The sequence below is a fragment of the Mytilus trossulus genome, chromosome 1 (genome assembly GCF_036588685.1).
Source record: "Mytilus trossulus isolate FHL-02 chromosome 1, PNRI_Mtr1.1.1.hap1, whole genome shotgun sequence".
In the NCBI taxonomy this organism is placed as follows: Eukaryota; Metazoa; Mollusca; class Bivalvia; order Mytilida; family Mytilidae; genus Mytilus; species Mytilus trossulus.
Genome location: NC_086373.1, coordinates 44997860 through 45025745, shown reverse-complemented (window position 1 = coordinate 45025745; position 27886 = coordinate 44997860). Strand labels below are relative to the sequence as shown.

Below are 27886 nucleotides of genomic sequence, written 5' to 3'. Positions count from 1 at the left end.
CAACAACGGGTTGTCCCATTCATCTTAAAATTTCAGGGCAGATAGATCTGGACCAGATAAACAATTTTACCCCTTGTCAGATATGCTCTAAATGCTTTAGTTTTTAAGTAATAACCAAAAACTGCATTTAACCTCCATGTTCTAATTTTAGCCGTGGCGGCCATCTTGGTTGGTTGGCCAGGTCAAAGAACACAATTTTTAAACAAGATACATCAATGATGATTGTGGCCAAGTTTGGGTTAATTTGGCCAGGTAGTTTCAGAGGAGGAGATTTTTGTAAAAGATCATGGAGATTAACGAAAAATGGTTATAAATTGCCTATAAAGGGCAATAACTCCTAAAGGGGTCAACTGACCATTTTGGTCATGTTGACTTATTTGTAAATCCTACTTTGCTGAACATTATTGCTGTTTACAGTTTATCTCCATCTACAATAATCTTCAAGATAATAACCAAAAACAGTAAAATTTCCTTAAAATTAACAATTTAGGGGCAGCAACCAAACCATGGGTTGTCGGATTCATCTGAAAATTTCAGGGCAGATAGATCTTGACCTGATAAACGATTTCACCACTGTCAGATTTGCTCTAAATGCTTTGGTTTTTGAGTTATAAGCCAAAAACTGCATTTTACCCCTATGTTCTATTTTTAGCCATGGCGGCCATCTTGGTTGGTTGGCCAGGTCAAAAAACACAAATTTTAAACTAGATACATCAATGATGATTGTGGCCAAGTTTGGTTAAATTTGGCCCAGAGGAGAAGATTTTTGTAAAAGTTAACGCGGGACGACGGACGACGGACGCCAGACGCCAAGTGATGAGAAAAGCTCACTTGGCCCTTCGGGCCCGGTGAGCTAAAAATGTAAAAGGTTGACTTTTAACATTTAATTATTATTATTTCAGATGGCACAATGGACAACTGTATATTTTGTGACAAGCTACTTGAAAAGGCGAACAAACAGTTAAACTTGGAAAGAAAGGGTGTGATAACATCAATAAAATCAGCTCCGACAGACAACAATACATAATAACTGTTCCAGGTTTTAAAGTTCACCACGATTGCGGACGTGATTTCATTAACCTGAAATCGACAAGATGGAAAACAGATTTGGGTGTAGAAGCGGAAACTAGATCTCCTGAAAGAGGTTTAAGGTCAAGCAAACCAATTTTAAAATTCAAAGAAAACTGCTTGTTCTGTGGCCAAACAGCAAAGAACTACAAAAGAAAAAGAGGATATGACGTTGTTTGTGTTAGAACTTTAGAATTTCAGTCTTCAGTTGAAAGTTCATGCAGAGAGAGAAATGACAAATGGGGAGAAGAAGTCTTAAGCAGAATACAGATGGCTCATTCTGATTTACATGCTGCAGATGCGGTGTATCATGCACAATGCAACTCAAACTGTAGGACCAGCAAGCAAATGCCACAAACTATTGCCAAAACACCAGAAGATAATTAGAAAAAGAGAAAAATATCCTACGCAGGAAGACCAAAAAATGACATAGCGGAAAACGGATTCCAGGCAATTATGTTGAGAATAGAAAAGAATCAAAAGCAAATATCAATTGCCGATATAGTAAGGGAGATGGAAAAGTTATGTGGTTTAGATAATACTTATTCAGTTGTCCACATGAAGAAGAAAATCCAGGATTACTTTGGTAAATCAATACTGTTTACAGAAGAAGGAAAACCAAGTGTCCTGACATTTCGAGACAATATTTCGCCGATATTGCATAACTTTTATAACCGTATAGGAAAAGAAAATATGGAAGAAGAAAAAAAATCTATTATATCAACAGCAGCACAGCTTATAAAAGAAGACATAAAGCAAGTAACATCGAGAGACATTTACTATCCGTCTGCAGAAGAAATGGAGTCCGATACCTCAAATGCTGAATATGTCCCTCGATCCCTACGAATATTTTTAAACTCATTATTTAGCAAAGCAGATTGTGTCACTAACATTTCAGCTATTGGACATGCAATCATAAAGTCACTGGCAACAAGACCTAGAAGTGTCATAACACCATTGCAGATTGGCTCAGGAATTCAAATGCACCACCACTTTAGTTCTCGGTTTCTTATTGACACATTATACAATCTTGGGTTCTGCTCATCCTATAGTGAGGTACAAAAATTTGAGATGAATGCAGCTGCGTCATGAAGCACATATAATGAAAATGAAAACCAATCATTTGTATAGTACATTGCAGATAATGTTGACCACAATATAAGATCTTTAGATGGTTTCGGAACTTTTCATGGGATGGGTATTATAGCGGCATCAACTCCACAATGGCATCAAAACATCAAGATCGGTTCCTCGTGGAAACCCAAGTATAAAAGAAATAACTGCTTAAGCTAAAATAAACATAAAATTCTATAAAGAACATTCCAATTCGTTCCAAAAATTTGAAATATGAAGTATTCGAGAAAAGAGAGATAGAAAATAAGTCATGGAAGCTTGATTTATTATCAAAAATTTTCTGGCCCTTGAGGTTCAGTGCAAGTTGGTCAGCTATAATGCATAAAACTAGTGGATCATATCCTGGACAGTCAAATAGAACATTTCTCCCTATGATCGATCTTAACCCCAGTGACGAGTCCTGTATCTATACAACACTCCATTTCGTCTGTAAAGAGGCTCAACAGAACAAATGCACTCCTATATTAACTTTTGATCAGCCACTGTACTGGAAGGCAGAGATGATAGTTCAAAACGAACCTACTTCCAGTTCACTTAAATCTCTTGTACTGAAACTTGGAGGATTCCATGCAGAGATGAGTTTTGTCGGGAGCATCAGATACCTTATGTCTGGATCAGGGTTGATGAATATCTTTGAAACTGTGTATGCATCCACAGCGGTATCACATATGTTAAGTGGAAAAGCAAATGCTAGGGCTGTAAGGGATCACTTCTTATTAGACACTGCTCTCACTGCATTGATACTCTCTGTTATTTATGGGATTCCAGTTCCAAAAAATTGAAGTAAACTCAGAAGAAAATGCAGAGGAAAACTTTACTCAGACTTATGATACTTCTGAAGTTCAAGTTTATGACACATGCTACACGAAAGAAATGTCACATGCTACAGATCTGTTAGATTTATTTTTAAAAGGAGATGTGTGTCTGGAAGACTTAAATCAGAGTAATTCATTGGACACTATAAAAGAGAAAATAGGACAATTTCGACAGTCTCGATCGAAGTATAAAACAGCTAATCTTTGGTTCCAGTATATGGACATGATATGTATCCTACGTGATTTTATAAAGGCAGAGAGAACTGGCAATTGGACTTAACATTTGGAGTCTCTAAAGGCTATGCTACCATACTTTACAGCGTCTGGTCACAATTTGTATGCAAAGTCTGCTTGGATATATATAAACCAAATGGAATGTCTAAAGGAAAAAAATGTGGAAGTAGCAGCTCTATTTGAAGCAGGATATCATGTGATCAGACGAACAGATCAATACTGGGCAGGTATTTTGTCTGATTTGGCAATAGAGCAAGCTTTAATGCAAAGCATTAAGACAACAAGTGGACTTACCAGAGGCCGAGGTATGAGCAAAAGTCAGAGAGCACTCTGGATTTTAAAAATGCCTGATTGTGCTGAGGTTAACAATACAATAATGTCATTTACGGGGACAAAATTCTATTCGTCAGATCAGCATAAGGAAGATGGTGTAAGTCGTAAAACAAGGGACACGAAAGATACAATGATATTTGCTTCCTTTCTGGAGGAGAGAAATCAGTTTGTTGAAGAAGAGGGTATGAGAGACATAGAGACTGGTATATCAGCAACATCAGATGTAAATGCAGACAGAGCTAAAGATATTGGACTTGGTATATTAAAATCAATGGAAGGTAAATGTGTATCCGATTTTACTTTCAAAAGAAAACACCAAGCTATCACACTTCAAGACAAACCTATTTGCGTAAATGTAGAGCCTGAAATAGCAACAATAGACCCACAACTTCTATTTCAGAGATTTATCGTAGCAGCAGACAGTACATTATATATGAAGATAAATCAGAAATATTTGCTTATGAACTATCTAGTCAACCAAGTTCTATGTTTGATTCGTCCGGATTTATGAGGGCAGCATCAAAGTCAACTGTAGCGGATGCGATTTGTTATCTTGGAGACTGCAACACTGAATATACAGATACTGTTTACAGTTGTGTTGTTGATGGCGGATCACGTATGCATAAAATACCGTTGAAAAGTGGGTTAACATTTGGAGAAATCTGTAAAAGGTACGTTGATTCTGTAAAGTGTAATGGAACAAATCCAGTCGTTGTTGTATTTGATGGATACGTATCCGGTCCTGATAAGAAGGATGCAATGCATCTTAAGCGAACCAAAGGAATCTTTGGTACAAAAGTAACATTTACAGAGACAACGCCTTTTAGGTCAAAGAAAGAATTATTTTTGGCTAACAATGAAAATAAACAGAACTTTATTGAAATGCTGTGTAAAAGGATGCATTCAAATGGAATTGAAACAAAACATGCCTCAGCAGATGCAGATGTCCTGATCGCTAAAACTGCAGTGGAATCGTCAATTTCACACCAAAACAATACTCCTTGGTGAAGATACTGACCTGTTGGTACTTCATTATATTATTACACTGTTTGATCTAACAATCTTATCTTTAAACCGAATCATGATAAGAAGACTAAGTCAAAGATATGGGAAATAAATAAAACGAAAGTGGTTCTTGGACAAGACATGTGTAAAGTTCTTCCGATCATTCACGCAATAAGCAGTTGTGACATGACATGCTGTATGGTGTAGGGAAGGTAGCTACGTTAAAGAAATTCATAGATAGTCCAACATTAGAAGAACTTGGTGAGGTTTTTCTGAAAGAGTCTTTTGTTGAGGACGTCAAGAATGCCGGGGAAAAAATTATGACGTTTTTTTATGGAGGTGTTCCGCTCGAAGGACTTGACATTCTCAGATATAAAAAGTTTGCAAACCGAGTTATAACTTGCAAAGAAGTGATTCAAATACATACTCTAACACCAACCACCGAAACTGCTGCATATCACAGCTTAAGAGCATATTTCCAAGTTCAGACATGGATTGGAGGAGAGGACATAGATCCTTGTGATTTCGGTTGGTTAATCGTTAATGGAAAACAGATGCCTATTAAAAGTAAAAAGCAACCCGCTCCACAAAGACTCCTTTCAATCATACGTTGCAACTGCAAGACTAATTGTGATACTCGTCGTTGTACGTGTCGGAAACACAGCTTAGAATGTAATATAGTGTATGGTGACTGTCGTGGTCAAAGCTGTATGAATTCAAGGCATGGTGACATTGATGTTGAAGCTGATGAACTTTTCTCGGACTCAAGTTAATATCCGATATTGAATATTGTTGTCAGTTACATATTTTCAATCTTCTAGATTGCAACTACCTTAAAGTGTCCCTTTATTTTATCAATTTGAAGCTGTGATATTAATTCTTTTAAATAGGTTCCATGTCGTTCTTTTCAATTAAGAATTTCAAATTCCATTTTAACTTCAAAATTAAAGCGTGTTTTATTAAAGTATATTTTACACAGATAAACAGTCTTCAATTTCAGTTTTCCGCAGTTTTTCATTAAAAATTAACTATTTTACCTAAAAATTCGGATGTTTACAAAACAATAAAGATTAACAGTGAATTGTGAGGTAGTATACGTTCTAAAAAATGTTTAAAAATCGACTTGTTTATATTTTGACTATCAATAATGATTAATTTACTGTTTACCGATTTTTCTCAAAAAAGCAGTTTTTAACCCCAAAATTTTCCATTATTGAAACCGATATTTTATATTGTGTCTTTTTATAAGAAATCCATATAGCTGTTCTCATATATTTTAACTCATGTCTTATATTTTTGTCAAAGTAATAAAATATAAGAAATTTCCAGTTTTCCGCGATTTTGGTGCAAAAACCCATATTTTGACCCCAAAATTAGCGAAAATTAGCCCATTGATATCTGTCGATTTTTTATATGATCAATAGGATATGACAATAGATCGAATTTTACCAAGAAACCTTTTGTTGCAATTAGTTTGAGGTTGGGCGATTTTTTTTAGCTAGATTGACTGGACTAATAAGGATCATTCATACTGTGTTTGGTTTCATTCCAAATTTTGCGGTCGTATAAAAATATTCCATATATATTTTGTATTATTTTAGTATGTTTTCTCTAAAATGAATCAGATTTTGAATAATCAAAGTGATCTAAAATCACTTTTGAAAAGATTGGGTCCATAAACTAATGGTTATATTCTTAAACTCATTAATTAATGTGTTGCAACATATTCAGGAACATGTAAAAAAAACTTACCTTTGAATCTGTTGACCTCTAACAATACTAGATCTAAAGGCTTTTTCATAATCAGGATTTAACATCAAGGTACACCTCTGTAAAAATAATAGGAATGAAATGAACAAAAATTTTCTGTTGATGATTATTTACGGTATCATAGATCTGGATACATTTGTTATTTATAATCTATTTGAAATTTTAGGATATTACATATTTATTGTCTTTAACAGTCAAGTTTACATAGCCAAAAAGGTTAAAAATAATTCAAATTTCTCTTTTGTGTTTCATAAGGCATATTTTTCTATATTTTTTTTTCATTATGGAAAATTGATAACAGTGTATATTTATGATCTAGATTGTCTAGTATGGTATGGTGTCAGTGACAAAAGAGTGACATTGCAAGTTCAGAGCAATTGAAATATTTAATATATACACAACTTATTGTGCATGATTTTCTTGATAGAGGGTTACTGCTCACAAGGAAGCTTTTAAACCAAGAGTTCCAAATGGTGAAGTTAAAATCATCCCTTCGTAAATTTTACGGACGCCATCACGAGTTGGTTGACCGTTATGGAATAACCGTTTCACAAATGATATCGGATATGTTCCTTACGTCGTAACTACAATCCCCTTCCCTTTCATGAATTTGACCTACCGAATTAGACTATTCACCGGATTTGTAATCACATAAGCAACACAGCGGGTGCCGCATGTGGAGCAGGATCTGCTTACCCTTCCGGAGCACCTGAGATCACCCCTAGTTTTTGGTGGGGTTTGTGTTGTTTATTCTTTAGTTTTCTATGTTGTGTCATGTGTACTATTGTTTTTCTGTTTGTCTTTTTCATTTTTAGCCATGGCCTTGTCAGTTTGTTTTAGATTTATGAGTTTGACTGTCCCTTTGGTATCTTTCGTCCCTCTTTTATTGTCCTGAAACTAGATAAATGGTTGTTTTGGGGCCCTTTGTGCTGTTTTAGCACAATGTTTATAATATCCACAAAAGGAAGGTTTTGATTGATTTTAGGGGTTATGGTCCCAAATGTTTAGGAATAAGGGACCCAAATTTTTTTTTTGGATGACGATGCTGACGCCAATGCCGTTATACCAATAAAGGACCAAATTTTTTATTTGGATTTTTATGGTCATATAAAAATTTCATAGAGATCCATTCTCTTATACTTAAAGTTATTGTCTGGAAATGAAATGTTTCATAGGACAACTAGGACGTCGACGATGCAGATGAAGACGACACCATACCATTATACAATCCCAAAATTTGTTTGGGTCGTATATAAAAAGTGAGAAATCCATTAATGACAATATCAACTATATCTATCAATGGAACAAATGGAAAGCAGTTCAGGAATATCCCTTACTTTCATTGGTACAAGATGTTTTGGAAGAAAAGACCAAGTTTCACCTGATTTTTAATGCTAGCTGTACCAGATCCCACTTGTATGACGGTTGTTTAAAGTTTCATTAAGGTTTCCTTTACACTGATCCAATCAAAACTAGAGGCTCTAAAGAGCCTGTGTCGCTCACCTGACTCTACTTGGGATTTTGAAATAATATTAAAAGATGTAAAAATCATAACAGATACTTATAATGATGTTTGAGACAAAATTTTGTTTAATATTGCTTTGCTTTCATTCCATTCAGTGGTTCTCTAAAAAGAAGACATTTGTATGTATAATACTATTTCACATAGGGTCCTATGTTAAACTAAGTCCACAGCTGGCTAGATATAGTTGAAATAAGTCCACAGGATCAATGGATCGGCTACAAAGTAACAACACTTGGTCAGCACCTCATAAGGAACATTCATGCTATGGTTGGTTGCATTCCATTCAGTGGTTCTCTAAAAGAAGACATTTGTATATATTTCCCATAGGGTCCTACATGTATGTTAAACTAAGTCCCCGGCTGGTGGCCATCTTGGATAATGGATTGGCTACAAAGTAACAACACTTGGTCAACACCTCATAAGGAACATTGTTGCTAATTTTGGTTTCTTTCCATTCAGTGGTTCTCTAAAAGAAGACTTTTGTATGTATTTCCAATAGGGTTCTATGTTAAACTAAGTATCCGGCTGGCGGCCATCTTGGATGATGGATCGGCTAAAAAGTAAAAACAATTGGTCAGCACCTCAAAAGGAACATTCATGCCATATTTGGTTCCATTCCATTCAGTGGCTCTCTAGAAGAAATTTAAAAAGTTAATGACAACGACGGATGATGGAAGCCAAGTGATAAGGAAAGCTCACTTGGCCCATTTGGCCCAGGTGAGCTAAAAATTAAAAAGATCATGTTGGGATCAACGGAAATAAAACGCCTTTGTCTCACCTTTGTGACAATGTAAAGGTCACACAATAAAATTGAAAATAATTCTGACTGTTTTCACATATTCAAATATTAATCAGTAGTTACAACAAGAGGTTCTCAAGAGACTGGAGCCCTTTCACTAAAAAATCTTTTAAAAGAGAAAAAATGTTCATAAGTCTAAAATATATATATATATTCTTAACCATTTTCAACTAAATACCACTGAATTGCTCACCTGTAAATTTGTTTGCTTAAAATCTTTCCACAATGATAATTATGCTTTTCAAAATATATATATATTTATGAGTGTCTTAAAAATTTCATTCAAATGTTCTTTGTATCTGTCATATTTTCTTGAAAAGAAAAAAAATATGCATTTTACCTTTGGAACAGTAAGATAAAAAAAATTGTCCTACCCATCACTAGCCATCAGCTAGATTAATATTTTAACCCAGATATATATCTGGCAACTAAATGTGTGTGTGTGTGTGACATATGACTTACAATGAGATAGTTACTCCAGGCACTTCTTATTAACATGAGCATTGGTGAATGTAAGTTGAGCAAATATATGTTGAGTACCATCTTGCGTCTCTCTCCAGGATTTTCTGTTCCTAGTAACAAACCAGTCACTGAACTTCCTAGGTCTGATGTAGATTGATTAATGCCAAGTAAACTGTAATTTAAATCATTATAAACTTAATAAACAGCTACGCCACGACAAATGATACATCGGTCCTCTTGTGTGTGAAGTTTAATGCAATAATCATAAATAGATTCTTAGATACAGTGCTACATGTTAAAACCCCCCCTTTTTTTTTTACAAAAAACTCAATAACTTTAAAATAAAATTTTGAATCATCACCAAAAAGTATCCAGATCTTATGATTAATATTAATAAGAAGTGTGTAAAGTTTTAAGCAATGATCATAAATCGTTTTTTTCAGATACAGCACAACATGTGAAAAAAACATATGACACCCATAAAATTTGGATACATTCTCATGTTAAGGTGCAACATGTTTACGCCGGTAAGACAGACAGGTGGACGCCAGACATTTGTATACCATAATATGTCCTGTCAAAGTTTTGACGGGTGTATCAAAATTTTAAATCAATTATATCTTATATATTTGTATTAATTAGATATATAAGAAGCTGTGTTATGATTGCAAATGTGACAACTGAGTTTCCATCCAAGGCAGTTTGTAACCAGATGCTCCACAGGGCGTAGCTTTATATGACCGCAGAGGTTGAACCCTGAACGGTTGGGGCAAGTATGGACACAACATTCAAGCTGGATTCAGCTCTAAATTTGGATTGTGATTAAATAGTTGACACAGCATAGGTTTCTGACACAGAATGAATGTGTTCTAATGAACTTAAAATTTTTGTTTTCTCTTAGAGCAATTCACTATGCTGTTGAATATTAATCCTCTCAAAAAAATGTTTGAAGAAATTTTCTTTTTATTTAAGAAATTTCAAATGAGAACCAGATGCTCCGCAGGGCGTAGCTTTATACGACCGCAGAGGTTGAACCCTGAACGGTTGGGGCAAGTATGGACACAACATTCAAGCTGGATTCCGCTCTAAATTTGGATTGTGATTAAATAGTTGACACAGCATAGGTTTCTGACACAGAATGAATGTGTTCTAATGAACTTAAAATTTTTGTTTTCTCTTAGAGCAATTCACTATGCTGTTGAATATTAATCCTCTCAAAAAAATGTTTGAAGAAATTTTCTTTTTATTTAAGAAATTTCAAATGAGAACCAGATGCTCCGCAGGGCGTAGCTTTATACGACCGCAGAGGTTGAACCCTGAACGGTTGGGGCAAGTATGGACACAACATTCAAGCTGGATTCCGCTCTAAATTTGGATTGTGATTAAATAGTTGACACAGCATAGGTTTCTGACACAGAATGAATGTATTCAAATGAACTTAAAATTTTTGTTTTCTCTTAGAGCTATTCACTGCTGTTGAATATTAATCCTCTCAAAAAAATGTTTGAAGAAATTTTCTTTTTATTTATGAAATTTCAAATGAGAAAAATTGAACCCAATTTTTTATTCACATCCCCCTTTCCCTTATTCCAAAACTAATTTCAATTAGAATATTCTAATGAAGTTTGCAACAATTACTACTCATTTAAATACATCATAAAATATTAAGATGTAAAAAAACTGCTTGTTATCACTGAATGGTAAAGATTATTTAAATTTATCAGTTGGTAGAAAAAGTGAATATACATTGTATATTGTATATAACAAAGATTTAAGTTGATTCTGGACAAAGAAAGATAACTCCAATTAAAAAAAATTCTTGCAAATATTTCTTGCTTACTATACTGGACAAAGAAAGATAACTCTTAATTAAAAAAAAATTTGCTATTTCACAATATTGTGAAATTAGATATTTCTTGCCATTGCACAATACTGTGCAATTGAAAAGACTTGCTATTGCACAATACTTAATATAATAATTTTAGATCCTGATTTGGACCAACTTGAAAACTGGGCCCATAATCAAAAAAATCTAAGTACATGTTTAGATTCAGCATATCAAAGAGGCCCAAGAATTTAATTTTTGTTAAAATCAAACTTAGTTTAATTTTGGACCCTTTGCACTTTAATTTAGACCAATTTTAAAACTGGACCAAAAATTAAGAATCTACATACACAGTTAGATTTGGCATATCAAAGAACCCCAATTATTCAATTTTTGAAGAAATCAAACAATGTTTAATTTTGGACCTCGATTTGGGCCAACTTGAAAACTGGGCCAATAATCAAAAATCTAAGTACATTTTTAGATTCAGCATATCAAAGAACCCCAAGGTTTCAATTTTTGTTAAAATCAAACTAAGTTTAATTTAGGACCCTTTGGACCTTAATGTAGACCAATTTGAAAACGGGACCAAAAATTAAGAATCTACATACACAGTTAGATTCGGCATATTAAAGAACCCCAATTATTCAATTTTGATGAAATCAAACAAAGTTTAATTTTGGACCCTTTGGGCCCCTTTTTCCTTAACTGTTGGGACCAAAACTCCCAAAATCAATACCAACCTTCCTTTTATAGTCATAAACCTTGTGTTTAAATTTCATAGATTTCTATTTACTTATACTAACGCTATGGTGTGAAAACCAAGAAAAATGCTTATTTGGGTCCCTTTTTGGCCCTTAATTCCTAAACTGTTGGGACCGAAACTCCCAAAATCAATACCAACCTTCCTTTTGTGGTCATAAACCTTGTGTCAAAATTTCATAGATTTCTATTAACTTAAACTAAAGTTATAGTGCGAAAACCAAGAAAATGCTTATTTGGGCCCTTTTTGGCCCCTAATTCCTAAAATGTTGGGACCAAAACTCCCAAAATCAATACCAGCCTTCATTTTATGGTCATAAACCTTGTGTTAAAATTTCATAGATTTCTATTCACTTTTACTTAAGTTAGAGTGCGAAAACTAAAAGTATTCGGACGACGACGACGACGACGACGACGCCAACGTGATAGCAATATACGACGAAATTTTTTTCAAAATTTGCGGTCGTATAAAAATTGAACCCAATTTTTTAATCACACCCCCCTTTCCCTTATTCCAAAACTAATCTCAATTAAAATATTCTAATGGAGTTTGCAAAAATAACTACTCATTTAAATACATCATAAAATATTAAGATGTAAAAAATCTGCTTGTTATCACTGAATGGTAAAGATCTTTTAAATTTATCAGTTGGTAGTAAAAAGTGAATATACATTGTATATTGTATATAACAAAGATTTAAGTTGATTCTGGACAAAGAAAGATAACTCCAATTAAAAAAAAATCTTGCAATAAGATATTTCTTGCTTACTATTCTGGACAAAGAAAGATAACTCTAATTAAAAAAAAAATTTGCTATTTCACAATATTGTGAAATTAGATATTTCTTGCCATTGCACAATACTGTGCAATTGAAAAGACTTGCTATTGCACAACACTTAATATAATAATTTTAGATCCTGATTTGGACCAACTTGAAAACGCCCATAATCAAAAATCTAAGTACATGTTTAGATTCAGCATATCAAAGAGGCCCAAGAATTTAATTTTTGTTAAAATCAAACTTAGTTTAAATATGGACCCTTTGGACCTTAATGTAGGCCAATTTGAAAACGGGACCAAAAATGAAGAATCTACATACACAGTTAGATTTGGCATATCAACGAACCCCATTTATTCAATTTTTGATGAAATCAAATAAAGTTTAATTTTGGACCCAGATTTGGACCAACTTGAAAACTGGGCCAATAATCAAGAATCTAAGTACATTTTTAGATTCAACATATCAAAGAACCCAACCGATTCATTTTTTGTCAAAATCAAACTTAGTTTAATTTTGGACCCTTTGGACCTTAATGTAGACCAATTTGAAAACATGACTAAAAGTTAAGAATCTACATACACAGTTAGATTCTGCATATCAAAGAACCCCAATTATTCAATTTTGATGAAATCAAACAAAGTTTAATTTTGGACCCTTTGGGCCCCTTTTTCCTAAACTGTTGGGACCAAAACTCCCAAAATCAATACCAACCTTCCTTTTATGGTCATAAACCTTGTGTTTAAATTTCATAAATTTCTATTTACTTATACTTTAATAAACGTTATGGTGCGAAAACCAAGAAAAATGCTTATTTGGGTCCCTTTTTGGCCCCTAATTTCTAAACTGTTGGGACCTAAACTCCCAAAATCAATACCAACCTTCCTTTTTGTGGTCATAAACATTGTGTTTAAATTTCATTGATTTCTATTAACTTAAACTAAAGTTATTGTGCGAAAACCAAGAATAATGCTTATTTGGGCCCTTTTTTGGCCCCTAATTCCTAAACTGTTGAAACCAAAACTCCCAAAATCAATCCCAACCTTTTTTTTGTGGTCATAAACCTTGTGTCAAAATTTCATAGATTTCTATTAACTTAAACTAAAGTTATAGTGCGAAAACCAAGAAAATGCTTATTTGGGCCCTTTTTGGCCCTTAATTCCTAAAATGTTGGGACCAAAACTCCCAAAATCAATACCAACCTTCCTTTTATGGTCATATACCTTGTGTTAAAATTTCATAGATTTCTATTCACTTTTACTAAAGTTAGAGTGCGAAAACTAAAAGTATTCGGACGCCGACGACAACGACACCAACGTGATAGCAATATACGACGAAATTTTTTTCAAAATTTGCGGTCGTATAAAAATGAACCATTATAAGTCATAGACTCATAGTACAGCCTTTAACAAGCTTCACAAAACAGCAAGCTACTAAGAAAACATGATATCAAAATAGTTTTTAACTCAAATTTTAAACAACTTGGAAAATTGCAAAATCTATGGAAAGTGAACTGATTTTGTTAGAAAAGTGGATGTTTATTGCATCAACAATAACTTATAGACATGATAGATAGAAAAACAATTACCTGCTGAAGGCAGAATTTTGATATTAGATATTATGATTTTTTATTGCAATAGATTAATATGCTAATTGATGGAAAGTTGATGGAAAGTTGTTCCAATACTCCATCAACATGATGGAATTTGATGGCATTTGTTCCTTCACAAAATTCCATCATGTTTGATGGAAAATCTAGGGAAGGGAAATAAACCTAGAAGTCATCTGACAGTTTTGGTGGTCTCTGACCCAAGGTAGTGCTCAACATTCTGATTATTTTTCCTCATAAATGCTGATTTTCTCAATTTAAATGATTTCAAAATAATTGACAAATCTTGCATATTACACAAATGTTCTATTTTAGTCATGTCAGCCATGTTGATTGACAATGAGAAACATTTTTACTAGATACCCCAATGATCATTGTGGTCAAGTTTGATCTAATTTGGCCCAGTAGCTTCAGATTTTGTAAAAATTGACATTGAAGACAGGCAATGATGACAGACGACCTGTGGATAGAAAAGCTCACTTGGACTTTTAGATCTGGTAAGCTAAAACTTTTAAAATTGGACATTTACCTAGTATGGTCCAATACCCAAAATCTCAGTAAATCAATATCTGAGTACATGGTTAGAATCAGCATATCAAAGAACTCCAATAATTCAATAATTCAATATTTGATGAAATCAAACAAAAGTTTAATTCAAGACCTCAATGCAGAAATTTTTCAATATATACATGTGCATGTACTATGCATAAAAAATTAATGCATTTTATTTCTTTTTCCAAAGAAATTCAGTATCAAACGATTACCCCCATGAACCCTCCCCCCCTTTCCCCCAAACATACACACTTGAAGACACTTATCAGTATCTGTGAAATTTACACAAGGTTTGAAACCTAAAAAGGAAGATTGGGATTGATATTAATGGTTATGGTCCGACAGTTAAGTAATTATAGGGACAAGAATTAGGACCAAAAAGAATACTTTTTTATACTTTGTATAGATTGATTATTTTTGACCAATTTCAAAAGAGTTTTATTCTTGGTTTCTTGGGGTTCTTCTTTAATATGCTGAATCTTACCATGTATTAAGTTTTTGGATTTTGAGCCCCGTTTTTGAAGTGGTACACATTGAGGTCCAAAGGGTCCAAAATTAAACTTTTGTTTGATTTCATCAAATATTGAATTGTTGGAGTTCTTCGATATATATGCCAAATCTATCTAGATGTATTTAATATTTTAATTTTTAGTCCTGTTTTCAAATTGGTCTACATTAAGGTCCAAAGGGTCCAAAATTAAAACTTAGTTTGATTTTAACAAAAATAAAATTCTTGGGGTTCTGTGATATGCTGAATCTAAATATGTATTTAGATTTTTTTTATCATGGGCCCAGTTTTCAAGTTGGTCCACATTAAGCTCCAAAATTAAAATGTTTTGTTTGCATTCAACAAAAATTGACTAAAGGGGTTCTTTGATATGCTGAATCTGACCATGTATTTATTTTTTGCTTTTTTGGCCCCTTTATCAAATTGGTTTACATTGAGGAGGGCTAAAGGGTCGATCTCCAATTAAACTTTGTTTGATTTCATCAAAAATTGAATTCTTGTATTTCTTTAATATGCACAATCTAACTGTGTAATCAGATTTTTTATTTTGAGTTCTGTTTTCAATTTGGTCCTCATTAAGGTTCAGAGGGTTCAAAATTAAACTTAGTTTGATTTTAACAAAAATAAAATTCTTGGGGTTCTTTGATATGCTGAATCTTAACATGTATTTATATTTTTGAATAAGAGTACTCTCATTGGCAATCATACAACATCTTCTTTTTCTACATAAATTATGGAAAGGTTTCAAAGTCAATGGACCATAACTGAAAGTGCAAGGCTAAATGATATATGGGACAACAACGCCTTGAAATGAGGAACTCAAAAGTCACGTGTAAAGAAAAAATCTCTGTGTACATAGTGATATTGGACATGTTTCTATTTTTAACAAATGACTGAACTTAATTATTTGTGGTGATTAGGAAAGTAAAGGAACATAGAATAAATGTGTAAAAACTATGAAGCTATTGAATGTGTTCAAAGTATTAAATTTTCAAAGAACTTATTGTGTTAAAAAGGGGATATTTTACCACAAGGAGCTGCATCACAAAAGGATGTTCGGGGTTTGCTAATTTACGGAAAAAGTAATCTCACCTAGTACCCCGAAAATTTAACCACATATGTGAAAATGTCACAGCTTCGAAACGAGCTATCATACATATCCAAGTTTACGATATGGACTGAGCTACAGGAAAAAACGTTACCATTATCGCCTATGGAAAAACAATTAAAGATTTTGACCCATATATGGAAGTGAAATATGCCAAAAGCTAGCTTAGTAGCTATAAATAGTGTTTTGCTTAAAGAGACATAATGGCAAACTGAGGAACAAATGAATACACCCATTTTGCTATTGCAAACATGCTTCAGTCTTGCCTCAGCAACTTTGTCTAGGCAAGACATAAAAGTGCATGTGTATAAGTATAAGCGATTGTGTATGCTCTTCCATGAACCTCCCTTTTTTGTTTGTAAAGAAGCAGACCACTGGCACGGTGATTTTTCAGAGGGAGCAGTTTTGAACAGCCAGCTTGAACGGTTGTGGTATCTAGGGCCAATATGCCAATTTGGAATGCAACACATTACAGTCATAATACAAGAGTGAACAAGCTGAAATGTCTGGCCTTCTTAACTAATCATTGATATAATGTTGATAGTCCTAAATATAAAGCTTTATTACAGCTGTCACATAAACTCAACATTAACCAAGAAAACCAAACACTGATCAATGAACCATGAAAATGAGGTCAAGGTCATATGAACCATGCGAGACAGACATGTACAGCTAACAATTCTTCCATACAACAAATATAGTTGACCTATTGCGTATAAATTAAAACAAACAGACTAAAACACAAATATTTAACACTTAGCATTGAACTGCGAAAATGATGTCAAGGTCAAATAAAACCTGCGTGACTGACATATAGATCATAAAATTATTCCATACAGCAAATATAGTTGACCTATTGCATATATATAGTATTCGAAAAATAGACCAAAACTCAAAAACTTAACTTTGACCACTGAACCATGAAAATGAGGTCAAGGTCAGATGACACCTATCAGCTAGACATGTACACATTACAATAATTCCATACACCAAATATAGTAGACCTATTGCATATAGTATAAGAAAAACAGACCAAAACACAAAAAATTAACTATAACCACTGAACCATGAAAATGAGGTCAAGGTCAGATGACACCTGCCAGTTGGACATGTACACCTTACAGTCCTTCCATACACCAAATATATTAGACCTATTGCTTATAGTATCTGAGATATGGACTTGACCACCAAAACTTAACCTTGTTCACTAATCCATGAAATGAAGTCGAGGTCAGGTGAAAACTGTCTGAAAGGCATGAGGACCTTGCAAGGTACGCACATACCAAATATAGTTATCCTATTACTTATAATAAGAGAGAATTTAATTAACATTACAAAAAATCTTTTTTTTCAAGTAGTCACTGAACCATGAAAATGAGGTCAAGGACATTGGACATGTGACTGACGGAAGTTTGTAACATGAGGCATATATAAACAAAGTATGAAGTATCCAGGTCTTCCACCTTCTTTTAAAATATATAGCTTTTAAGAAGTAAGCTAACGCCTCCGCCGCCATATCATTATCTCTATGACGAGCTTTCTGCAACAAAAGTTGCAAGCTCGACAAAAATGAATAAGTAACAACATGTGCATCATTTGAGAGTTAGGAAGTGTTTTAAGTTAATGAAATATATTAAATGCATGCCAATTTGATAAAATTCTTTATTCTGCAGTAGTTAATATACCCATGTGCAAAAAAAAAATATTGGGTTTAGAGCATGGGTTTAATAATAAAGGGAAAGAAGCACGTCATATTAGAATTACATACAAAGTTCTGACTCTGTCAATACATTGTACATAAAAAATGATATGTTTTTTTTAGGAACCTTAAGGGGTATTGTGGGTATAAATCAAATGTTTTTTTAAATATAGGATTTCGATATATTTTTCTATAAATGAACTTTACCATAATTATTATACTTTATAGAAAAATATAATAAAAATATGGGATCACTGTTCATTTAAGCTCACAATCTGCCTTCCAAAGAAGCATACATTTTTGTGAAGCACTTTTTTCTGATGAACTACACTCACACCACATCTTCCTATATCTAATTAATAGGAGAAATAAAAGTAATATTGAAAAAAACAAAAATAATAATACAGAAATCTCTCAAATTTTACAATAGTTTAGTTTACGAACAGCCTGTTTGAAAAAAATAATAAAAAACATAGGTCACCAAAAAGTAAAAAAAGATATTTCAATTTAAGTGACAAAAATGACATTTTGCACCAAAGGGAGATAATTTGGAGGTTTTTCAATGATATTTACATTTCAAAAGTTATCTGGGGCCATTACAAATTGATTTAATTTGAAGATTTTTGTACCATATGATTAACTTACAAGTTATAAATAAAATTTGTAATGAAAACAAAAAATTTGTACCCACGAGCCTCATTTAAAATCTAAAATATGTTTTTTTTTTATTTCTATACAAGCTGTAGTACAGATTTTTTTAAACTGACAGTGAGTGTAAAAATTAAGTCTGAAGAACTAAAAAGATATACTGTTAATATTTTTGAAGTATCAGTGAATATAAGACATCCAACACCAAATGCAAATCAACATACCTCATACTTCGAGTTGCTTCCCCTTCTAAGGCAGGTGTTCCTGCTCTGGAATTACCTCCCTTGAGAGTAGTGATTGAAGACCGTCGAGACTGAACAGTTTCCTGTACAGATAAAACAGACCCCCTCATCCCCTTAGCAATATCTGATGTAATGTCTATACTTATATCTGGTGGTTGACCATCCTTAATGGGATATTCAGTACTTATTATAGGCACTTTTCTTTCCATGCTTTCTATGGGCTTTTTTTCATAATAATCATCAGTTGTATCATCTCCATGCCCACATGATGGAATTATTTTGTTTTTACCATGGAAACAACAACACACTATTGCTTTATTTGGATTTTCTAATCCATTATTTGGTACTAATTCAGATTTCTCAGTTATACAAGATTTTTGATCTGCCTGAGATGTATCAAAAGCATTTTTCTTTTGTAAATTAGGTAATGGTCTTACTGACCCCTGTCTGCTTGAGATGGTTTCATTGGATTTCACAGAGTCCCCTGAAGGTTTCCGAAGTCTTTTGTTTTTTCCAGATTCTCGCTTTGGTAATGGCTTCTGTAAATAAGAGTTAGTTGAAAGATTTAATTCATTGTTCTCCTCAATATCTAACAAATGGTCTTCCCTCTCTTCTTTCAAAGATTTAAGATTGAAACTTTCTTCTAAGCTTTCACTTAGTCTTTTTTTCTTCTTACTGCCTCCTTTTGTTTCCCTGACTGACCCAATTGAACCTCTACTATCTGGCCTACCACTGATTTGTAAACTTGACATACTCTGTGTGATATACCCATAATCTTCAGATAGATTTCCATAGTCTTGTGAAGAAGCAAACCCAAGTGGAGTTGAAGCATTTGATCTGTAAATAATATGTATTAAGGATTTAATAAGTAGTTGTAGATACAAAATGGCCACAAGTGGGTTTTTTTTGGTAAATTTTACTAATTTAATTCTATTATTCACAATATATAGTTACTATACATGTAAATATTATATATAATATAAAGTTTGTTGTGGACTATTTTGGTTGGAAAATACCCCTGAATTTCTCAAGAGTAAGGAGAGATATAAATGTGAACACATTTAGTCTTTGATGCATGATTGTTTTTATTAGTTTTTTCGTGGCTTTAACTAGCTGTCAGTAACTGTGAGTACTATCAGATCAGTACGTAATGTCTTTATGTTGTTGGGATATACAAGTTCCTGACCACGTACACTCTGTGTAGTATTTCTATTAGTATCGATCTGATGAGTTAAATTACGCCTTTTTCAACAGATTTTTACATCATGATGACCTTGAGGTCATTCCCATGTACTGTAAACCAACTTATTTTCATGGATACTTTAGTTTGTGTTATAAAGATTTACTAATTGGAGACGATTTATATTTGCGTTATTTTTCTCCTCACGAAAGTCGTGAAAATTATCTTTATTGTCCTAATCAGAATAAAAGTAATTGATGCAAGCTATACCTTATTGTAGTTTTAAAGGGGCACTTAAGCTACGAGATACATAAAAAATCTAATACATCATTTTTTTGGCTCATTCATTAATGAAATGCAAATAGTGAATTAATAATTGGCTTTTAGCAGCCAGTAGGTTCCATTTTGTCAAAATAAGCTAAAAAAACATTGATTTTGCAAGTGAATAATTTGACCTCATTGAATCCGTATTCATGTGAACTTCAATTGAACCCCTTAGCTTGAGATGGATAACACCTGAATTGTATGTGTAAAGTTATTTAAAGGTAAAAAAGAACGTCAACATCAAAAGTGAAACAAAGGTAAATTATTTGATGGACTAATGCGATCCACAAAAAATCATTCTATTTAGGTAAAAACGATGATTACCATTTATTTTTCATCTATAACATAAAATTAAATAGACCTAGATAAAATCCAACAGCATGAGTTTGCTTGATCTATTTATATCTATATTTATGTTTACATCGCTTATATGGTCATCTTATGACTTTAGAGGTCAACTCGATGGTTGCCCTTTTAACATGGGTAGGAATTATATTCGTATTATTTTAATAACCCTCACTATCGCTCGGGCAAAAATAATCATGAATATAATATTAATGCCTACCCATGTTAAAACTACAATAGAGTATAGCTTGCATCAATTATTTCTTAATTGTTGAATTTGACTTTAAAGGGCAATAATTCCTTTTGGGGGTCAATTGACCATATTGGTCATGTCTAACTTTTTTTGTAGATCTTACTTAGCTTTGCTGAACACTATTGCTGTTTACAATTTATCTCTATCTATAATAATATATATTCAAGATAAAGATCCAAAAATGCAAAATTGCCAAATTTCCTTAAATCAACTAATTCATGAGCAGCAACCCAACAAAGGCTTGTCTGAATTGTCTAAAAATTTCATTACAGATATATCTTTACCTAATGAACATTTTTACCCATTTGTCAGATTTGCACTAAATGAGGGTAGTAATGCCCTTTACCGTAAGGCGTCAAACTGTTATTTTCAGCTACCATTAGCATCAAATTGGTTTAATTTTTACCGTAATTCATCAAACTATCCTAATTATCTTTATTCGTCAGAGGTCACAATTATTTATCGTTACCGTAATTTTTGGGGAAAATTTAACGTGAATTGCAGAAAATCAGTCAATTTTCTTATTGTCTAAAAGAAAGTGTACATTTTTATATCGTCATGCATCAAAAATTTATAAATGTTAACGTCATTTGGCAAGAATTTTTACCGTGATTCACCAAGAAGGCACTCCCCATTACCTGACCCTCCTATTTAATGCTTTAGTTTGAGAGATATAAGCAGAGGCAGATTTAAGATGGGAAAATATTTGGTTGCTTATATAGGGAATCGCTGAAGCGTGACTAGCACCCCGGCAGTCAGTGGGCCCCCACATATGAAAATTTCTGGATCCGCCACTGATGAGCCAAACATGGCATTTTTCCTGTATGTTCTATTTTTAGCCATGTCTGTTATATAATATTTGTTGAAAATTTATTATAAACATATGGTTAAGGACAATTACCCCTGAAGGTGTCAATTGACCATTATGGTCATGATGACTTATTTGTAGATCATACTATGCTGAACATTATTGCTGTTTACAGTTTATCTCTATCTTAATTAATATTCAATCTAATAACCCAAAGCTGCAAAATTTCCTTTAAATGTTACTGATTCAGATGCCGAAGCAATCCAACAAGGGGTTGTCAGATTTGTCTAAAAATTTCATGGCAGATACAAATGTAGATCATGACCTGATTAATCTGATAAACCCCTGTCAGATTTGCTCTTAATGATTTGGTTTCAGAGATATCAACCAAAATATACATTTTTCATCTTAAGCTCTATTTGTAGCCATGGCGGCCATCTTAGTTGGTTGGCTGGGTCATTGGACACATTTTTCAAACTTTATACCCCAATGAGAATTGTGGCAAAGTTTGGTTAAATCTGGCCCAGTAGTTTTGTAAAAGTTAATGGACCACGGACTAATACAATGATGCTGACGACGGATGATAGAAGCCAAGTGATGAGAATAGCTTACTTGGCCCATCTGGCCAGGTGAGCTAAAAAGTGACTCAACCCAAATTTGTACTTGAAACAAGTTTTGTGGTAATATGTATTGCCAATAAGTTCCATTACATTTGGTTGAGGCAAACTGAAGATAGAGAAAAGAAATGAAAAATTCAGCAATTTTTCAATGTGTAAAGGGGCATATTTAGTCAGCAAAAACTACATCAACCAAAAAATTTAACCTGAAACTCACACTTTCATGTTCTATATTCAGTGGACCGTGAAATTGGGGTCAAAAGTCTAATTTGATTTAAAATAAGAAAGATCATATCATAATTGGAACATGTGTACTAAGTTTCAAGTTGATTGGACTTCAACTTCATCAAAAACTACCTTGACCAAAAACTTTATCCTGAAACTCGCACTTTCAGTTTCATTTTCTATGTTCAGTGGACCTTGAAATTGGGGTGAAAAGCCTAATTTGGTTTTAAAATTAGAAAGATCATATCATAAGGAACATGTGTACTAACTTTCAAGTTGATTGGACTTCAACTTCAGCAAAAACTACCTCAACCAAAAAATTTAACCTGAAACTCACACTTTCATTTTCTATATTCAGTGGACCGTGAAATTGGGGTCAAAAGTCAAAAAACTTTAACCTAAAGCTGACAGACAGAAGAACAGACGAATGGAAGGACGGACGCACAGACCAGAAAACATAATGCCCCTCTACTATCGTAGGTGGGGTATAAAAATCATATCCATTGCAGTTTCAAGATTTATATAAAACAATAAAATTTGTCGTTTAAGGGCAATATAAGAAGTTGTCTAACAGTGTTGGCCTATACGGACAACTGACCTGGTAAGGCTCAACATTCTGAACTTTTTTTAACCCCAGTCAGATTTTCCCTGTTAATAAGGTTTTCAAAATAATAGACAAAACTTGCATTTTACCCCTACATGTATGTTCTATTTTAAGCCATTTGTGGTTTGGAGGCTGTGAGGGTCATCAAACACATTTTTAAACTACAATGTAGATTCCCCAATGATGATCATGGCTATAAAGTTTGGTTCAATTTTAGTGCAGTAGTTTCAGAAAAAAACATTTTGGTAAAAGTTAATGGATGGTGATGATGGATGCTGGAAAGCTCACTTAATGCCCCTTAAGTATGCAAGGTGATCAAACAAAACCTGAAACCTTGTCAGGTAGAAAGTAAAAAGCATGCACTCCAGCTAAAAAATGGAAATAGTTTGAAAATTGATATACAGGCCTTTTGTGACTTACTGAATTTTAATAATATTTAAGTGGAGATACTTTAATTTCATGCAGTATACAGAAGAATTCATACTACTCAATCAGTAAATGATTCAGGGAAGTTGCCAAAGCATAGGTTTTTTGGCTGACATGTTTTAAAAACCAGCAAGTTGTTTTGGCATGGTCTAAATTGACACAACTTTAATGTGTCCAAGGATTATATATTACTGAAGAACTAATACAAACCTATCCCCTTCTGTAGCTGCAGATCCAGGTCTTGGAGATCGTTTAGAGCGTCGTATAGATCGTCTTTTAGAATCATTTGTCCAGTAAGTGACAACCAAATGTTGTGTGTTTTCTCTTTCTTCGCCTGATAGGAAGTCAGGATAGTCATTTACCTGCATAAAATAAATATTTTTATAAAGATTCATCTACTATCTTATGATTCTAAACAAGCTTTTGTATAATTTTGGTACATATGATATCCAGTGAGGATAGTTCAAGAAAGTTATCAAAAATTTAAAAACTTTTAACCACAGAGTGAATGTAATATATATAACATGTACTATATGTATAACTGGCAGAAAAACTAAATCCATTTTTCACTAAAATGTGGATTAAGTTTAAAGTTTAAAGTTTATTAAAAGGGATTTTTTTTTAATTTACTTTTGAATACTACATATGTATTTTATGATCATTAACATGCTTCAATCTGTCTAAGTTTGGTAGAAATCCAGGATAGTTTAAAATAAACTGTTATCACAGAGATATATGTCTCACTTTTTGGTAATTTCAACAATGAAAATGTTGAAATTAAAATAGCAATACTTTAATATGTACGATTTGCAAATATTCAAAGTCAATGAATCATAACTGAAGGTACATGTACATGATGTACATGCATGGCTAAACAATCGATATACCTCCATGGAAATGAGATGTGCCAAAAATTAATGCTTATACAACGCAAACCAAATATCATTGACTTATTAAGCAGTTCCATTTAAACAAACCTAATATAAACACAAACTAATACATGAAAACTATATGTATAAGAAAAGTTTCATATTCAGTAGACCATGACTGAGGGGTGGGGGCAAATAATCTCCACGGAAATGAGATATGCCAGCTGCATACCAATTACATTGTATCATTAACTTCATACATGTACACAATGTATATATACTCACTTGGTCAGGTTCCCCATAAACTGACCTATTAAATCACAAACTAAAACGTGCAAACTATAAGCAAAAGTTTCAAAGTCAAAAGACCATAACTGAGGGGATGGGGCCAAATAATATCCACTGTAATGAGATGTGCCAATACTGATACAGCTGCATACCAAATATCTTTGACTAGTGGTTTACCATACAACTAAACCCAATCACAAACTAATACATTATTGACACCACTGCCGCCATCGTCGTCTCTGACACCGGAAAATGCAGACCTATGTCTCACTTTTTGACTCTGTCAAGGAGGACAAAAATGAATAAAATTTCATAATCTTTAACCATAGAATGAATATTTATAGACGCCCCTTCCAAAATTTAGGATCCCTATACATTTTTGTGTCTCATTATTGCGACAAAAACCGCAGGCTCAACAAAGGGAATATATTAGAATTCAAAAAGTACAGTATCACGAGGAAAATATGTTCCATAGCCATAGTGTCTATGAGGGTAGTAATGGCCTTTAACTTCAGGCATCAAACAGTCATTTTCGGCTACCATTAGCGTTAAATTGGTGAAAATATTACTGTGATTTATCAAAATATACTTATTGCCAGAAAAATCGATAGCACCTGTATTTCTTTGCAGTGACATCCCATTATTCTGACAGCCCACTCTTCGTACAGCCCATTATTCCGACGTGTCAACCCATTACTCTGACAGCCCATTATTCTGACAATGTGTTCTTATGTGTATGGGTAAATTTTCTCTAAAACGACCAACTCCATTATTCTCTATGATATTTGTGGTTGTCCGTTTAGATTCCAATTATTCTTTCCATGCGGGATATTTGTCTCAGTATATTGGAGTTGATACACATGCTTATACATTGTATCAATTGCTCAGTCCTTACCCTCGTCCCTCTTTCGTTTTACATGTCTAGGTACTTTATTTTTCTTTATACATGTATTTCTTTAATTTGGAAAATGGAATATTCTTTTTTATTATACTTCATGTTAAAATGCCATATTTCGATTGGTTAATACGAGGGTGTTAATCATTTTTAATTTACTCTATCACATGGCTGAGAGGGTGACTTTTTTTTTAATGTTACCCTCTCGTCTAGACCAATCAAAAGTCGATAAATTTAAAGGACAATGAATTGAGTAATCATGGTTCTTCTAAAGACGTGGACGCATGGCTCGACGCATGGAAATTGAGCTCAACACATCATAATGAAACCTGAGAGTCCCTGGGACACGTCCTGATTGTATCCCCCGAGTCCCAAACACATCATTTTGACTAGAAAATTCATTATCCTCGACATTGTTTTGACAAGAGTCTAAACAGGAAGTCAATTAACAAATTTATGTGATGCGTAAATCAATATTGTTGTTGACGGATTACTATTGACTGGTGATTGGGTTATTAATACTGTCTCATGTTTCAACAAGGTTACATCCAATGAATGATGAACAGAGTTTTCTGTTTACATCAAGTAATTTTTAAAAAAAAATGCTTAAGTTCTACTTTTTGGCTCAGATTTTATTATTTGACTGTCAAAATAAAATAATAAAACATCTTGCTTTACTTTTGTGTTTTTTTCTAATACCCAAAACGTTGGTACAGTATGTTTGTCAATGTTTGTGACTTCATAGAAAATACTTTTAAAATAAAATTAATCTGTAATAGACATTAATCATAGGACATTCAGTATAATAAATTAAATAACACATAGCTGAGAGGGTGATAGAGCAGATTGGTACCCCTCGGAAAAGCATTGTCAACCTTGGCTTCGCGCCGCAGTTGACAATGTTTTCTCGGGGTAACAATCTGCTCTATCACCCTCTCAGCTATGTGTTATTTATATACTCATTATACTGTTATATATTTCGAATGAAGTATATGATGATACAAGTATTCGAACTAAATGTACCTTAGCCTTATGTTATATATACAGAGTTATTTCTAAAAATATGTTATTACATATCTAAATGTAATAATACAGATCTCGACAGACAAATTTTATTTTACCCTGATACTTGACTTGATAAGTGTCGGACTTTTTTTTTTCAATTTCACCTGTTTACCAGGATGCTGAATGAAATAACTGGGGAGAACACTGCATGTATATATAGTGACATTCAATCACACTCTTTCTTTTTTTGACTGTCAATAGTATTAGGATTTTTTTTTTGCCATTTCGTTTGTGCATGAAAGTCAATGGTACATTCTAGCCATGCCACTGGTACATTGTAACTTGTCAAATAATTGTGGAACCCAGAGTCAAAAGTTAGTTATACATGAATGAGTGGGGGGGGGGGGATCTTTATCAGGATTCCAGGATCAAGTGTTGTACAATGTAAGCTCAGGATTCCAGGATTGATCCTATTGGGATCCAGGAATTCTTTTTGAATTTCAAGATGTCAGGATTTATTTTTTTTCAAATTCAACACTTCAGGATTCCAAATTTTTGAGCCCGGGATTATGCCTCTGACACATTCCCCATTTCCATTCTCAATTTTATTTAGTCGCCAAATTTGTCTTCCTGTTGACTGAAACAACTATAACAGTTGCCTCAGTTGCTGCTAACTTTTTTTCCTCTTGCTAATTAGTGAGACTTGAAAATTATGCTCATACCAGTACTAGTTACAGCTTGACTAAGCATGTAATTTACTTACATGATCTACAGAAATTATATCTTTTAAAGAAACCTCTTCTACTACATTTTTAGGTGGATTTTCAGTAAGATATATCCATTCATCACCTAAAATGACATATTTCAACGCTTTATTCTCCTTCTCCGAAACAATAATGCAGGATTCATAGGCGCGCACTCTCTCGTATGTTTCATCGTTCAGGGATTTTTTTAAAAAGCTTTCTAATTTACTGTTTTTCTTGAACAAAGTTTCAACTGTGCTTCGCGCCATACATGCTTTTATGTGCACTTTCTCTAATTTGTTTACATTGTGAAAATAAAGATCGAGTAGGTGATATTTCAATCAATATTATTATTAGTTTTGCAGTCGTAATCACATTGCTAGGCACGCACAGCCATTGTTATGCCGGAAATAAGAAATATTGTGTA

General features: G+C 33.4%; 1 protein-coding gene across 2 annotated transcripts in view; it reads right to left on the bottom strand.

The window, feature by feature from the left end:
* LOC134725391 (uncharacterized protein C12orf56-like) overlaps nt 1–27886 on the bottom strand; it is an 86085-nt gene extending 58199 nt beyond the window's left edge. The window contains exons 1-5 of one of the 2 annotated variants that reach the window (XM_063589184.1): nt 27480–27886; nt 23870–24021; nt 18860–19714; nt 9146–9317; nt 6342–6418 (exon numbers count right to left, since the gene is read on the bottom strand). In XM_063589184.1, coding sequence (XP_063445254.1) covers nt 6342–6418; nt 9146–9317; nt 18860–19714; nt 23870–24021; nt 27480–27728 — 1505 coding nt within the window. In that variant the 5' untranslated portion in view covers nt 27729–27886. The remainder of the gene's footprint in view (nt 1–6341; nt 6419–9145; nt 9318–18859; nt 19715–23869; nt 24022–27479) is intronic. The other variant, XM_063589193.1, reaches the window with a different exon arrangement.